At 43.4% G+C, this 14863-nt stretch overlaps 1 protein-coding gene across 3 annotated transcripts in view; it reads right to left on the bottom strand.

Moving 5' to 3' along the window:
• The window catches only part of CHLSN (cholesin), a 196280-nt gene that overhangs the window by 29534 nt on the left and 151883 nt on the right, over nucleotides 1-14863 (bottom strand). For all 3 annotated transcript variants that reach the window (XM_074965239.1, XM_074965241.1, XM_074965242.1), the window contains one exon: nucleotides 6294-6484. In XM_074965239.1, the coding sequence (XP_074821340.1) occupies nucleotides 6294-6484 (191 nt within the window). The remainder of the gene's footprint in view (nucleotides 1-6293; nucleotides 6485-14863) is intronic.

The following is a 14863-nucleotide window of genomic DNA, read 5'->3' as shown; positions in this document are numbered from 1 at the left end:
GTTTTATAGTTCTCTAGATACACTCTAAATCACTCTGTTGGCCAGGTGCCATAAAAAAAGAGTGATTTGCAGAGGAAGGTAAAATCTATCAGGGAACAGAGATGATCCTCCCCAGGAAAGTGTTTTGACACTAGACGTTATTTGGTGCTACATAGAGCATTTCAAGCAGGGGGTGGGGTGTGGGGACTTCCAAAGTACTTTTTAGCAGTAGGTGATAAATGACATCTCAGGTAGGGATGGTTCATAGCTATATCCAGTTAGGGAGATTAACTCATCTCCTTTTCAATTCAGATTGTATATGGAATCAATCTTGGCATCCCACTTGTTTTGGTTATATCTGAGTGATCACTGTATGGGTTCCATGGGCGCTGGATGAGGCCATGTGTGCAGATCCACATAACAGCACATTCCTAAATCAGGCACAATAGAAAGAACAGCTCTAGGACCAAGTGAGTTGCCAAGACAAAGCAAGTTTTGCCAGACATTTTAGTGCCATGGCAAATCAACCATCTCTCATCAATATCTCTTATTAGCACTCCCACGAGTTGCAACATCCTTTTCTTGGAGCCAAGTAGCACTCAGAAAGGTGTGAATTTTTCCCCAACTCTGAAATCTTCTAAGTAATTAAAAGATATAATCTCTAAATTCAGCCTTAAAACTGAATCCTCACTGATCACTATAAATGAAGAGCAGCCACATTAACAGAATGGCTTTTGAAACTAAGATCTGATCCATGTTACCAAATGAACACTATAACCCTCTGCCCTTTGAGCTCTTTTATATAATCTGGCATATTTTCTAGTCTGTCTTCCTATCCTTCGGCCTTCTTCTGTTCCCCAGACATCCTTCATCTGTTTCTCTACCTACATTATTTGTTCCTCTCCCATCCCATGTTCTTATAATCTCTCCGCCTCCCCACTGAGTCCACATGCTTTCCCCTCCACACTCCCTCAAATCTTTTCCCTGGTTTCCCTTTGATGGGGAACTGGTACTTGCAGATTATAGACATGCTGGGATCTTCAAACTGAAGAAACCAAGTTGGAGGGAGCTGCCAAAGCCTCTATTTTGAGGGTGACGTGAAATGAGATAATCATTGGGAAGCAAGGGTTTCTTCTCCCCCTTTCTTCTTTTCACTGGCCAAGGAAAGGGGAGATGGAAAACAGTCTTCCCTCTCTTTAGGAAGGAGACTGGAAGGAAATGGCAGAAGCTTTGGTCTGCCCTCTGCTGGTTGCATCTGGTCTCACACTAGTGAACAGAAAGCAATTCAAAGCTTCTGGTCTGCATGGGGGCTGGTAAACCTATCCAAGGGATCAGCCCATGAGATAAATACCTGGGTTTCCCCAACGTCCAGTTTTGGCATATTATTTGCAAGCTGACACTAGCTTATGACTTTTTCTTTGGAACTGATTTATCTTGATACATGGCCATTGCATAAAACCCCACGTACCTGTATAATTGTTAGGAGGATCCATAATTTCGAAGGACCAGCAAGTTCAGATAAAATAACTACCTGAAGTTTTTGGAAGCCAGAAATGGTTTGGTTAACTTTGTAAAAAATCTTCATGCCTCTCTATACTTCCTGATTTCATTCAGAATTAGAAGCATAAATATCAAAACACCAAAAGAAAAAAAAATACTCTCATGAGCCTTTTACTGCATCTGAAACCAAAAACAGGAAATCTCATGAGAAAGTCTGTTCTTAGATTTACAGACTAATTTCTTGGTCAAACAGGACAAGAGATGTTCAGCTGCTGAGCTTTGGGATGTTTTTCCAAACTAAATATTTTGGTGGCTTCCCCATCACTAGCTCATATTATCAACAAATACTAAATATTGACTGACCTTCAAAGTCGTTACCTATTAGGGCACTAGTACACAGAAATTTTATACCTTATAAGATTCTATGACAATTAAAAACACGGTTAAAATGAAAAAAAAAATTTACACAAAATTCAGATATGACAAAGGCCAGAAAATGTTCTGATCAGTTCTCTGTCATGCATGTTTTTTTTTATTTTTAGACCTGATAAACTAAGGATGCAAGCTGAGTCTTACCTTTCAATTTCCAGGCTTTTGTGGGGGAAAGCAGTGTGTTACATCTGATATTATTTAAATACAGGGTGTTTTTATTTTTAATATAACCAAATATTAGGAAACACTGTAATTAAAGTGTTCCTTACTAGTGTGACTTAAATTCCTTCAATTACAAGGAGGCATTGTCATCTGAAATCACTTTAAAGTGTTTTTGATCGACTAAGGAGTCTTTTAATGAACATCCTTATACTTACAAGGGATTTTCTTTTTGAAGTCAGCTGAAAAAATAAATCTGCTTTAGAGAATATTAAGGTTCATTTCCTGATGGATTTGTCCCTGTTGGCTCACACGTGATCAATTAAATGACTAATGGATTGTACTTCCTGGGAATCCATCCAGACAGAACTGATTTTACCTGGCTTGTCCTCATCATCTTCCCATTTCATTTTGTGCCCCTTATCTATTTGTGAATGTAGTCATCTATCCTGCTTAGGCCTGCATTTATGACAGTGCTGATATGGCCATAGTCTAGGGCTTCCTGCCTTTCACCAGAGCAGATTCTCTGGTGATGTAAATTGTGATTTACACCACCTGAGGATTTAGACCATAACATTTAATATAGTGGTATCTCATCGTAGCATAGGATATTATGTTTCCAGGGCCCAGACGTCTCTAATTCCTCTGCCCCTCATTAGTAACAAACTTATAGTTCAATTTCTAGCACACTATGCCTAGCAGTACAGAACTTTCTGAAGGCAGGCAACCAACAGTCTTAATGAAGGACTGGGGGAGGAAGGGGACAAACAAAAGCAGTTATTTCTACCACGGAAAGTCTAGCGCTGCTGTGCCATGCTGAGTATTATTTTCAATGGAAGTGTGATATTTTTATCATCAGGAGATAAAGTAACCAATCAACAATTACAACCTGCCCCACTCTGTGCATGCCTTATTCCCTCTTATAAATGTTATCCTTTCGTTAAATCATCTCACCTAGGAGTATGAGGCATGTCTTGGGGGAGAGATGCTACGCACCATCAAAGAAGGAACTCTAGCTTGTGGGCTGAGTGCTACTTCTATTTTATTTTCAAATTACCTCATAAAGGTTGCTCCTGAACTAGGGTCTTCTATATAAAGAAGTACTAACAAAACATAAAAATCAACTCTTGTTTCTTTCCTTCCCTTATCATCTTTCTTTCTTTTCTTTCAGTATCGTTTGAAATGGGTTGACCCATCTCTGGTAAGAATATATTATTTATTCTGTCCCATATAGTAGAACAGCTAAACAAAAGAACTAATAATCTTGGAATATGCAAACAATCTCCTCTCTCCTAAAAATAACAACTTAAATGTTCCCATGCATCTCTAGCATATAGATCTGTATATGAATCTCTCACTGAAGGTTTTCTAATATTTTCCTCTGAATTCCCTTAACTTGTCAAAAAAACCTTCACTATAACAACTTGGTGTTGATTTCTCTTCGTGAATTCAGAAGCCAATGTGGTGTTGTGTAATGTTAGGAATAGTCTGTGCTAATGAACTGAAACAACAGTCTCAGCCCTCAGTGAGGACGTGAAGTTCCACTTGTTCCATAGGAGATTCACCCTGTACTCAGACAGTTAGGCTTCCATCCCATTTACCAACTATTTATCTCTGGTAGGTCATATTACCGAGAAGGGTCAAAACATACCCACAACATTCTCCTTTGTTTATTTCAAATTTCATACAACTCTTGTATCTGTGCTACTGCCTTGTCTTCCACCATATTACTTTCTTCAGAAAATGAGTGTAGGTATTACAAAACACAAGGACTAAAATCCTGGCCCTACTGAAGTCAGTGAGAGTTTTGCCATTGACTTAAATGGGGCCAGGATTTCATTCTAGATTCTCTTGAGGATACAAAACAAAAGCATGTTCCTTTGCAACGAATTTAAATTCAGGTTGATTTGTTGCCCATCTCTAGGGGTTTAGGAAGTTTCCCAAATGAATAAAGATCAGGCAGATTATTCTATAATTTATATTACTGCAGGAGAGCTAACTGGAATTCAAGGTTGGAAACCTACATCAACATGTTTGCTCTGCAGTTCAGCATCTTACAACCTCTTTCTGTCAAGCTTACTAGACAGAAGTCAGTGGTTTATACACTAATTCCCTGGATATCCTACTGTGGTATATATCCACAGGACTCCATCTTTTTATTACCTGACCGAACTGTGTATCAACTGTACTTTGACAGCTTCAAAGGTAATTTAGTATTGGGTCAAGTGAAACTCTTGTAGTCAAATTTATTTAACTCCAAAGAAAAAATACTCTCAGAAGGTGACATAATGTACCACCTAAGTAAGCAAAAATCAACAAAGATAATACTAGAATATTAACCAAAAAACCCACAGCTTGTTCCTTTGCTTTCCAATCCTGAAAACCATTATCTCTATATCCACCACTAATACACACACATTCCACAGTACAGTTGAAACAGATGGTAGCTGGCTGCCAATCAAACTGCAGTTCAAAACAATGGTGAAGTATCCCAGCTGTTTGCCAGATTGAAAATATTATTGTCATTTTGCTATCACTCCATGATGAAGTTTATGTAACAAAAATGCACGTGTCCCCCAGTCTGGAATGCAATTAATTTCCTCCTGCCCCACTGAGAGTTGTAATAAGTTGTAAGTAACCATTCAGACTATCTGAGAATTTCAGTATTAAGCACTACCAGAAATAGAAAACTGGGGCTATTCCAAGTGGTAACCTATTCTTTGTAACATGTAAATCTGGAGTTTTTAGAGGTGTAGCATAGCTTGCAGTTTGGAAAAAAAACAAACACTCCTTTCCTGTTTATCCATAATGTCTAATTGGCTGTAGCATGCTTTGAAAGTTTCATTGCATTTCTTTTTATTGTAAGCACTGACTTTGCTTTATGCTGGAATTTTACATACAAATAGGCTAGTAAAATATAGTAAATAACTATCTGCAGTCTGAAATCAATCACTTAACTTGTCATGTAATTATAAACCTTTGGTATGCAAATATAAGCCTTTGTTCTTTACGAAGTTTAAAACAAAGTTTCGTGCATCTAATTTATAACTGCTAAATGTCATAGATTGCTTTGGGTGAAATTAAGTAATATTGCATGATCTCAAAACATTTAATGTAATTTCATTACATAGAGAGTAAAAGCAACGGTCTCTCTTTTAAAACAACAGACTAAATAAATAGAACAAGTTCTCCCAATGCAATCTCTTTAGCAACCTTCGTTAGCAAGATCACAACAATCCTTTGAAAGTGCAGCAATTCTAGGAATATTTCTACTTAGACTGTAAGAGCTTCAGGGTGGGGACTGCCTTTTTCTTTAGGGTTGCCAACTTTCTAATCGCACAAAACCGAACACCCTTGCTCCGCCCCTTGCCCCCCTTCCCTGAGGTGCTGCCCGTGCCCCACCCCTTCTCTGAAGTCCCACCCCCACTCACTCTATCCCGCCTCACTCTGTCACTCGCTCTCCCTCGCCCTCACTCACTTTCACCAGGCTGGGGAAGGGGTACGGGAGGAGGTGAGGGCTCCGCTGGAGGTGTGAGCTCCGGGATGGGGCCAGAAATTAGGGATTCAGGGTGTGGGAGGGGGCTCAGGGCTGGGGGTTTGGGTGAGGGCTCTGGCTGGGGTTGAGAGCTCTGGGGTGAGACTGGGGATGAGGGATTTAGGGTGAAGGAGAGGGCACAAGGCTGGGGCAGAGGGTTGGGGTGTGGGGTGCAGGCTCTGGGAGGGAGTTTGGGTACGGGAGGGGGCTCAGGGCTGGGGCAGAGGGTTGGGCTGCAGGCTCTGGGAGGGAGTTAGTGTGCGGGAGGGGGTTCCGACCTGGGGTAGGGGGTTGGGGTGTGGGCTCTGGCTGGGCGGTGCTTACCTCAGGTGGCTCCCGGTCGGTGGCGCAGCTGGACTAAGGCAGGCTCCCTGCCTGCCCTGGCTCCGCATGGTTCCCAGAAGCGGCCGGCATGTCTGGCTCCTAGGCACAGGAGGCTCTGTGCGCTGCCTGCCCCCACAGGTGCCGCCCCCGCAGCTCCCATTGGCTGTGGTTCTGAGCCAATGGGAGCTGCAGAGACGGTGCTCGCAGCAGGGGCAATGTGCGGAGCCACCCTGTCTCCTGCGCCTAGGAGTCGGACATGCTGGCTGCTTCTGGGAGCTGCAGGAAGCCTGCCTTAGCCCTGGTTAAGATATTGTTTACAGATTACTTTTCCTAGGGACCTTTATATAGATTTTAGGGTTCTTACCTAGTTAAATACTCCAGTGCCAACTCAGCTCCTGATGGTTTTTTGGGCTCTTCTTTCTTAACAGCAATTCCAGCTTCCCGCATCAGTTTTTTTTCTTCCTTCTTACGCTCTTTCTTTAGTTTTCTTTCCAATGTCCTCCTTTCCTCTGTGGTAAGTTCCTCTGCCCCCTCCTCCTCCACCTTTTTTGTTCTCTGAAATAAAATACAAGAGTATCTTTAACTGAAGAGCTCATGAAATATTTCACACTAGAAACCTCAGTGCTCATGCACTGCAGGGAATACTGTTGTGACTAAGAGTTCATGTCCTAGGGAACATTTACGCAGTGGGTCTTCTCTTCTGAGTTGGGGAAAGAAGGATCACATACAAGTTTCCTTTCCTCTTTTCCTTAGAGGAAATCGTCAGGTTGAAAAAATCCTGTGGAGAAAGGTTTGCATGTGACAAAGTATGGAAGAGGGAAAGTGTGCATATGAGATACTTTAGGGGTCACCAAAATACTAACATATAGAGGGATTCAAATAACTGAGTGAAGATGGGGAAAAGGAGAAGCGGAGACGCTCATTGTGGACATCTGGGGAAGTCTGCACAGAAGCTGAGTGTTTCCTGATGTCTTTGTCAATTCTCCATTCTAGGGGTTCTTAAGCTAGGGTACACAAAGGCTTCTGTGATAGCCTCCAAAATCCCCAAGCAAGGAAAACCACAACGAAGACAGGATCTTAGGACGGGGAGTGACCTACATGAAGTTCTCTAGACACATAAATAATTTGCTGCATGAAACAGAGAACCATTACTCCGTCCTTTACGATTCAGTTGCGGGAAGAAAGGGCAGAGCCAGCATTCTTGACCAAACTCACTTTCAGAAATGTCATGTCACTGGGAATTTAAAAATGCGCACAAAAGAAACTCTCAAACATTTTGAACGTCTCTCAAAACTCTCTGGCTCATACCTAGGTATCACTGCATGTTCATTAAAAGTCTGGTGTATCCAAGTAGTCTACATCTTAACTCTTAATAGACAAGACAGCTTTTCAATATTTTGCTACAGTAGTTTATTCCCAATCACCAATAACAAAGCACGTTTCTAAAGTATGGTCCTGTGACAGACTGGGATAGGCCTGTACCCAGTTATGTCACACATTTTGTTTTCTGGCTTTCATTTTGTATCTGAGCATACTTGATGTTTTATGTTGTGAGCCAGTTTAAACAATATATGTGTACCCTGGTTGTGATGTTTAACAAGGTCCTATGGCGGACAGGGGTGCTTCTAAATCAGGAAGAATCATCAACAAGGACTAGTCAGGACTTCAGACTTGCTAATGACTTTTATCCACTAGCCGACTACCTATGAAACAGTATTATTGCGCACATGAACCCAGCATGACTGGGGTATGGGGTTTCACATAGGGACTTCATGGCTGTGGTTTATAAGCAAGGAGGTTTCTGGATAGAAGAGGCTGACCACCACCAACAGCAAGACGGACTTGATACAGGGGAGACAGGGGAGTTTCTGCCTAGTCTGAACACGGACAGTCCTCAAACGAGAGATGAGATCTATCTAACAGGTGGGGATTGCATTCAGTTGTTTGTTGTTTTGCCTAGATCCATGGGCGGCGGGTGAAGCATCCCCTCGAGGAGGCTAGCTCCTTGTCCTGTGTCTTCTGCCCCAGGCCCCGCCCCCGGCTTCACCCCAGGCCTGCCCGCTCGTCACGGGTGTCCCTCCTTTCCTTCCCGCTGCTTGGCCCCCCGCCACCACTCGCCATTCCCTCCTCCCCCCAGTTTGACCCCCTCACCACCTGCCACCCACCTCTCCTTCCCCCCTCCTCCCTGCTCAGCCCCCCTGCTGCCACTTGCATCCCACCTCTTCTTCTCCCTGGTAGACTCCCATCTCGCCGCATCCCTCCTCCCACCACCCATGGCAAGCAGCGGATGGCGGGGAGGAGGGACCAGTGAGCGGCAGAGGAGGGTCCCAGTGGGGAGGAGGGACTGGCAACCAGCAGCGGGAGGTAGGGGGAGGAGGAACTGGCAAGTGGCAGCAGGGACCTCCAGAGAGAGAGGTGGAGAGGAGCAGCCAGCTGGAGAATGCTGAGCTTTTATATGCGCCATGCAGGTTCCAAGGCAGCTCAGGACGTGGTATCTGCTACTCAGCTTTCTGGATTCATCAGTAATCTCCCTGGGGAGTCCAAGGGTCCCAGGAAGCTGAGTGGCAGATAACACCTCCTCAGCCGCTCAGGAACCTGCATGGCACATAATAAATAAGCAAAAACATCCTGTAGAAGCCCACTCCCAGCACGGAGGGGAAGAGGCAGGGCCACCATGGCCCAGGCATGTGGTGGCAGGGGCAGTGGTGCCTGTGCCAGCGGAGGCTTGGCCTCTCCTGGCCTATTATATCCGCCGCCCCTGCCTACATCTGTAACTTTCCTGAGTTGTCAAAAGTAAAGTGTGTGTATTTAAGAAGTCCATTTGCAAAGTGTGTGTTCCTTGCTGGAAAGGTGTCCCCAGAGACTTAGACTATGAACCAGAGTTCCCACAGGGGTAGAACCCTGGGGTGAGTGTGTATAAGCAACTGAAGAAGTTGGGGGAGGGGGGGCTCTGTATTGGTTCCAGAGCTTACGGCAGTTGGACTCCGGAGTCCCATATCCCAAGAAGGGGGCCAGACAGTGAGTCTGCATCCTGGGAATGTTCCTGATAGGCCGGAACTAGATACTGTGCCTGGACTCTGCCCAGGCCCAGCTGGCTCAAAAACATTTGGGATTCAATGGTTAAGTCTGGTGACCATCCGGTAGGGTACTCAGCCAAGTCTGTAACAGGCTCCATAATACCCCCTTTAGCTTTGAGAAGGCATTTATAACAAGAGATCAAATTTGTTAAAAATGAATCCCCCATGAGGAGGATTTCAACTGCGTACCTACAGTCTCAAAGTACCTACAGTACCATACTTGCAAAGGGAAAAAAATAATTCCAAGGGACATTATTATATCTATATACCATAGCATACGGAGCACACGGAAGCCAAACTGAACATATCCACCAACAATATAACTAACCATTCTCTGTGCCTCCTTTTCACCTATTATGAGTATAAGGCATCTAAGACTGAAACCAGAATTGCACAAAAAGATAACCAATTACAATAAACGGCTGGTTAAATGACACGTCCCTATTAAGGGCCAAACCCTTAATGTGTCAATCAGTGAATGTTTGTGAAGTGCTTTAAAATGAAAATCACAATGTAAAGGCTAACTATCATTGTTATTTTTACATGCAGAGAGAAGGAGATGTTAGATAAAACAATACCTGTATGCAACCTGATTTGCCAAAGACACCTGCTGAGAACTAAATATTTTTCTGTCTGGATTCACATATCATCCAAGTTTACTCTGACTCATCTCCCCAACCTGGTGCTTTCAAAGACTAAACTGATCTGAACAAGACAGAGACAGAAAACAGATATTTGAATAAATGAGGGAAAGTCTAAGAAAGGACATTTGCTTTGTTTTCTAAAACATTTTCTTGAGCAGAGGTTGCATGCACATGCACAAACACTTAGAAAAATCAAGCAACGTGAGTATGCACTGCATTTGTACTGAAGAGGTTTTGTAACTCATACTGAAAAGAATTAGTATCTAGGATGAAGGTAATTATTTTCCAGGAAGCGAAGTTTTCACTTGATAAGCTGCTGTAGTATTTACTGAAATAACAATCTAGCCATGCAAAATCCAGGAAAAAGTGTGGAGTCATTCCTAAAATGTTTGTGAAAGATTACTATAGCAGCTGTCCAATAGAGGACACACTATGTTTAATCTTCTTTTAAAAATAATGCAATGAATGTGTTTTCTTTTCTCATTGAGACATGAAGCTTTCAAATAAAGTGACTGTGGCACATCATTAGAATAGTTCTGAGAAAGAGGCCTCTTGGATCTGCATACTTACAGTAAATGTGTATCTCTCCATCTTCCCTTCCCCCACACATTCCGCACATTATCAGAAAGCTTTTTATCCCTCTCCCTCTTGCTCCCGTAAAACAACACAAGTTGCTGTATCCATGTAATTAGGTCTAAATACAAAATCCCAATCGCTGACATTTGTTTCAAGCATAACAATTTTTTCTCTTCAGTGCCATCTGAAACAAAAGCACTGTTCTCCCTTTAGACTGGAATTTATCCTGTGTTAAGAGAGTCCGAGTTTATACATCAAGGTACCTTCTGGCAGAACAACCTATAATCCATTCTGATTAAAACATGATCCACCCAGGCTGCTGTTCGAAGTTCCCAACACATTCACTATGAACATGCTAGGAATTTTATAATTCACAGAATCTTTCTAATTACACTGAGCTTTAACCCTTTCATACTAGCTTCATCGGTTTTTATAAATATATTTACTGTGGAAGCCAGGAGTTTCAGTCTTGCTAATGAAATGTGTATGCAATCTAGCTGCATACTGTACATTAGATTTAAGTATCTAAGAATGAGTGCAAGCCACAAAATCACAGACCAACATTTTCAAATGAATTTCAAAGAGCATCCCTCCCCTCAGCCTCATCAATACCCCTACTGCCTGCCCCCAACACTGCCACCACTAAGCTCACTGTCCCCCTCCAGCCCCACCAATACCCCACAGCCATCTCCTTCCCCCGCAACTAATGCTCCCATTCAATCTCCCTGTTGAGTACAAAGCATCCAAGACAAAAACCAGAATTGCATGCACAGATAACCTATTATTATAAAACGCTGGCTGAACTGCACTTCCTTGGTGCCAAAGCCTTAATATGTCATTCAATGAATGTTTGTGAAATGCTTTAAAATGAAAATCACAGTGTCAAGGCTAAGTATCATTATTATTATTTACATGCAAAGGGAAGGATATGTTAGATAATATAATACCTGTATGCAACCTGATTTGCCAAAGACACCTGCTAAAAGCTAAACATTTGTTCTGTCTGGCTTCACATATCATCCAAATTTACTCTGACTCATCTCCCTAATATGGTGCTTTCAGAGACTAAACTGATCTCAACAAGACAGAGTGGCTGGAGCTGTTCATCTGTCCCTGAACACCCCCATCCACTCCTTCCTTGCTGCAGCCAAGGCCCGGGGAAGAATGAGTCATGACCCCCTCCCTGAAATAATCACCTGCCCCCAACCTTGGACCTGCCTCTGCCTCATGCTGTCCAGGCTCTGTGACACTGCCAACGTCCCACATTTCAATTCTCCCTCCTCCCTCATTATCATAAGCAGAAGCAGAGCAGAGGTCACCTACAATACAAGAATCTTGGGCATCACCCACACATGCACATCAGTCTCTCTCACTGACTTGGGGCAGGGCTGATGTGCATGTGTGGCTGACACAAAGCATTCTGGGTAATGTAGTTTTTATATGGGAGAAAATATTATTAAGTCGGGAGTTTTTTGGTTGCAAATGGGAGTCTCCCTGACATACGGAGACTTGGACTATTGTCTACACTACCATTTATGTTGGCAAAACTTATGTTGCTCAGTGGTGTGAATATTCCATCCCCTTGAGCAACATACGTTACACAGGCATAAGCAGTCGTGTGCACAGTGCTACGTCTCTCGCTGCTCGGTGGGGGTGGTTTAATTTTATCGATGAGCGAGCTCTCTCCCGTTGGCACAGAGCGGCTACACAAGTGATCTTACAGTGGCACAGCTGCATGGATACAACTGTGTCACCGTAAACTCTCTAGTGTAGACATAAATTCTGCATGAAGCTTGGATTTGAATCCAGGTTCCTCAAAGTTTGAGGAGTGGTTCAGATGCAGAGTTTTGGTGTGGTCGCATCTTTATTTAAAGAACAACAACAAAAATAAATCATGATTTCACTTGTTTTATTTAGATTATAAATGTTTCAAGTTATCTTTTTCCACCTTTGTAAGATGACATGGTAATTTGTGGTGCTTTTTAAAAAAAATATAATTAATAATAATAATAATAATGTAAATCCACATATAAGCATGTGATACATTTGTTTGTTGAGGTGATAAATTTAAAACGTGTGCAATACATTGCTTATTTGCAAAGCCTGCTCCTAGCTATTACGCCACCTTGGTTTGTGAACTCCTTAGGTCTCAGTCTAAACAAAGTCAGGCTATGTTAGCGCTTGAATAAAAGACATCTGGAGAAAACCCAGTGGATTTTGTGATAAAGGATGTGACACTCTTCAACTTGGAGTTTGTTCTCAACTAAAGCCCTGACAAGCTGTTAAGGGGCTTTTGCCACCAGGTGGGCCATATTTTAAATAAGACAGACAAAAAATTCCTAACCACTTGTGCTCATTGAAGAGCCAGGTCACTTTCTGCAAGAGTAAGGAGGGATGCTAGCTCTGATGTCTTCACCAAATTCCTATTTCGGTAACTACTTTCTGTCTATTGTAACTTAAAACGCCCCTTGCATTTGCAATTACATGCAGTTGTCTCTATTTCTTCATTTCTTCTCTTAAATTGTTTAATGGTGTTGCACTTGTTTCACTCCAGAGGTGGCTACATTTCAATGGTGGGCAAAGTGATTCCTATATATCACTATAAAATATTTCCAGATAACAATACTTTAGTAAAAAAAAGATTTCAAAAATTATGCACTGGGATAATACTATCAATATAAAAATCAGCATGGAGAGTTTGGCTAATATGTACTCTCTCCTAATTCAGTCACACTCTTTCAGAAACTGCTTCAATCTACAAAACATGATAGCAATATAAACTTTGTTGGTGAAAATGAAAACATTGTGTATATATAAGGAAACCATAAAATGGTAAGGGACTATCTAGCTCTGCACACCGATAACACAAGATGGAACAATATATCTCTAAGTCATGGCTTATAATTTGAAACAGGTCTGTAACAACCAAAAGGCCCTACACAAAGACAGCTATTGAATAGGCTTTGATAAGAGAATGAGTGGTTTCAGTTTAGTTCCTAGCTGACAGATAGTTACATTATAATTGGCATCCTTATTGGCTGACTAAGAAGACAGGCTAAGGATTGAATGGGCAAAGAGACAGTAAAATACCATCACCCTCACAGAGATGGTCCTTCTAGGACAGAGGTGGGCAAACTACAGCCCGTGGGACCCCCCTGCCTGGCCCGAGGCCCTCCCCCACTGTTCCCCTTCCCCCGCAGCCTCAGCTCACTGCACTGCTGCTCCAGGTGGTGTGGCGGGGCTGCGAGCTTCTGGGGCAGTGCAGCTGCAGAGCCTGGCCTGACCCGGTGCTCTGTGCTACGCGATAAGGGGGCAGGGAGCAGGGCGGGTTAGATAGAGGGCAGGGGAGTTTGGGGGGGTGGCTGGGGGGTGGTCAGGAGGTGGGGGGGTGGCTGGGGTCAGGGCAGTCAGAGCACGGGGAACAGGGGGGTTGAATGGGAGCAGGAGTCCCAGGGGGCAGTCAAGAAGGAGGGGGGGGTGGATGGGGCAGCAGGGGGCAGTCAGGGACAGGGGTTCCGGGGGCGGTCAGGGGACAGAGAGAAGGGGTGGTTGGATGGGCAGGAGTCCCGGGGGGCCGTCAGAGAACAGGGGGGGTTGGATGGGGCAGGAGTCCTGGGGGGGGGGGTGCTGTCAGGGGGCGAGAAGCAGGGGGGGGGGGGGTTGATGGGGAGAACGGGCCACGCCCCCCTCCCCTAACCGGCCCTCCATACAATTTTTGAAACCCAATGCGGCCCTCCGGCCAAAAAGTTTGCCTTCCGCTGTTTCAGGACACTGGTTGGGCAGTGTGGAGAAACTCACACAGTACACTGTTCGTGCCACAGTACCCAGTGTAACAGCAGCTTGGAACTCAGCAAATCACATAACACCATCTACAAGGGTTGGCATTAAACCACTTCCTCTCACCAAAAATAACAAAGAGAGAAAAACATTAAAATCATACATGAATGTTTCCTATTTGGTATAACTTTCCATCCTATGCTCAAGCCAGTCAGACTTGGGCTGTAGTGGTCTGTCAGGGAGAATCAGTTTCAAAAGGCCTCAGCTGAGGAAGCCCTGCTGCTTATGAGAGTGTATAAAACCAGGAACCAACAACAAGAGCCTCCTGGTAGATCTCAGCTAAAACCCCACCATACAATCTATCCAACAGCCAGATGGCAGATCGTTTAGCGCTTCAACGATTATCACCAGCACCTTAAACTGCACTCAGAAATGAAAAGGAAACAATGGGAAGACTTGAAGAGTTATATGCTCATAGTGGCTATTTAGGCGTTGAATAAAAAACTGTGTCAACAGGAACAACCACAGATTTACAGCTGTAAAGCAGAAGGAAGTTGAAGTGGTTGTCTGTTCATATGCCCATCACTCCAGAGCCCAGTTACACTTCCATCAAAAACTAATGGCTGGAAGACCTGGCCAGTAAGATGAATATAATACAGTAAACTCAATGCAATTATTATAAGGCTACAACTATGATTAATTCTGTCATGTCTCCCCATAACAAGAAATATATATTTGAAGAATAACCAGCAGAAAGATGTATGGTAGGTTACAGTTTTGTTCCTCATACTTCCATAGTATAAAGGAGAGGGTGCATTTTAAGATTAGCTGAACATATGGTTTTAGGTATAAGAGACTGT

The sequence above is a fragment of the Natator depressus genome, chromosome 10, assembly GCF_965152275.1.
Source record: "Natator depressus isolate rNatDep1 chromosome 10, rNatDep2.hap1, whole genome shotgun sequence".
NCBI classification, from domain to species: domain Eukaryota; kingdom Metazoa; phylum Chordata; order Testudines; family Cheloniidae; genus Natator; species Natator depressus.
Note: the sequence above shows the minus strand (reverse complement) of the source record. Positions and strands in the feature narration are given on the sequence as shown.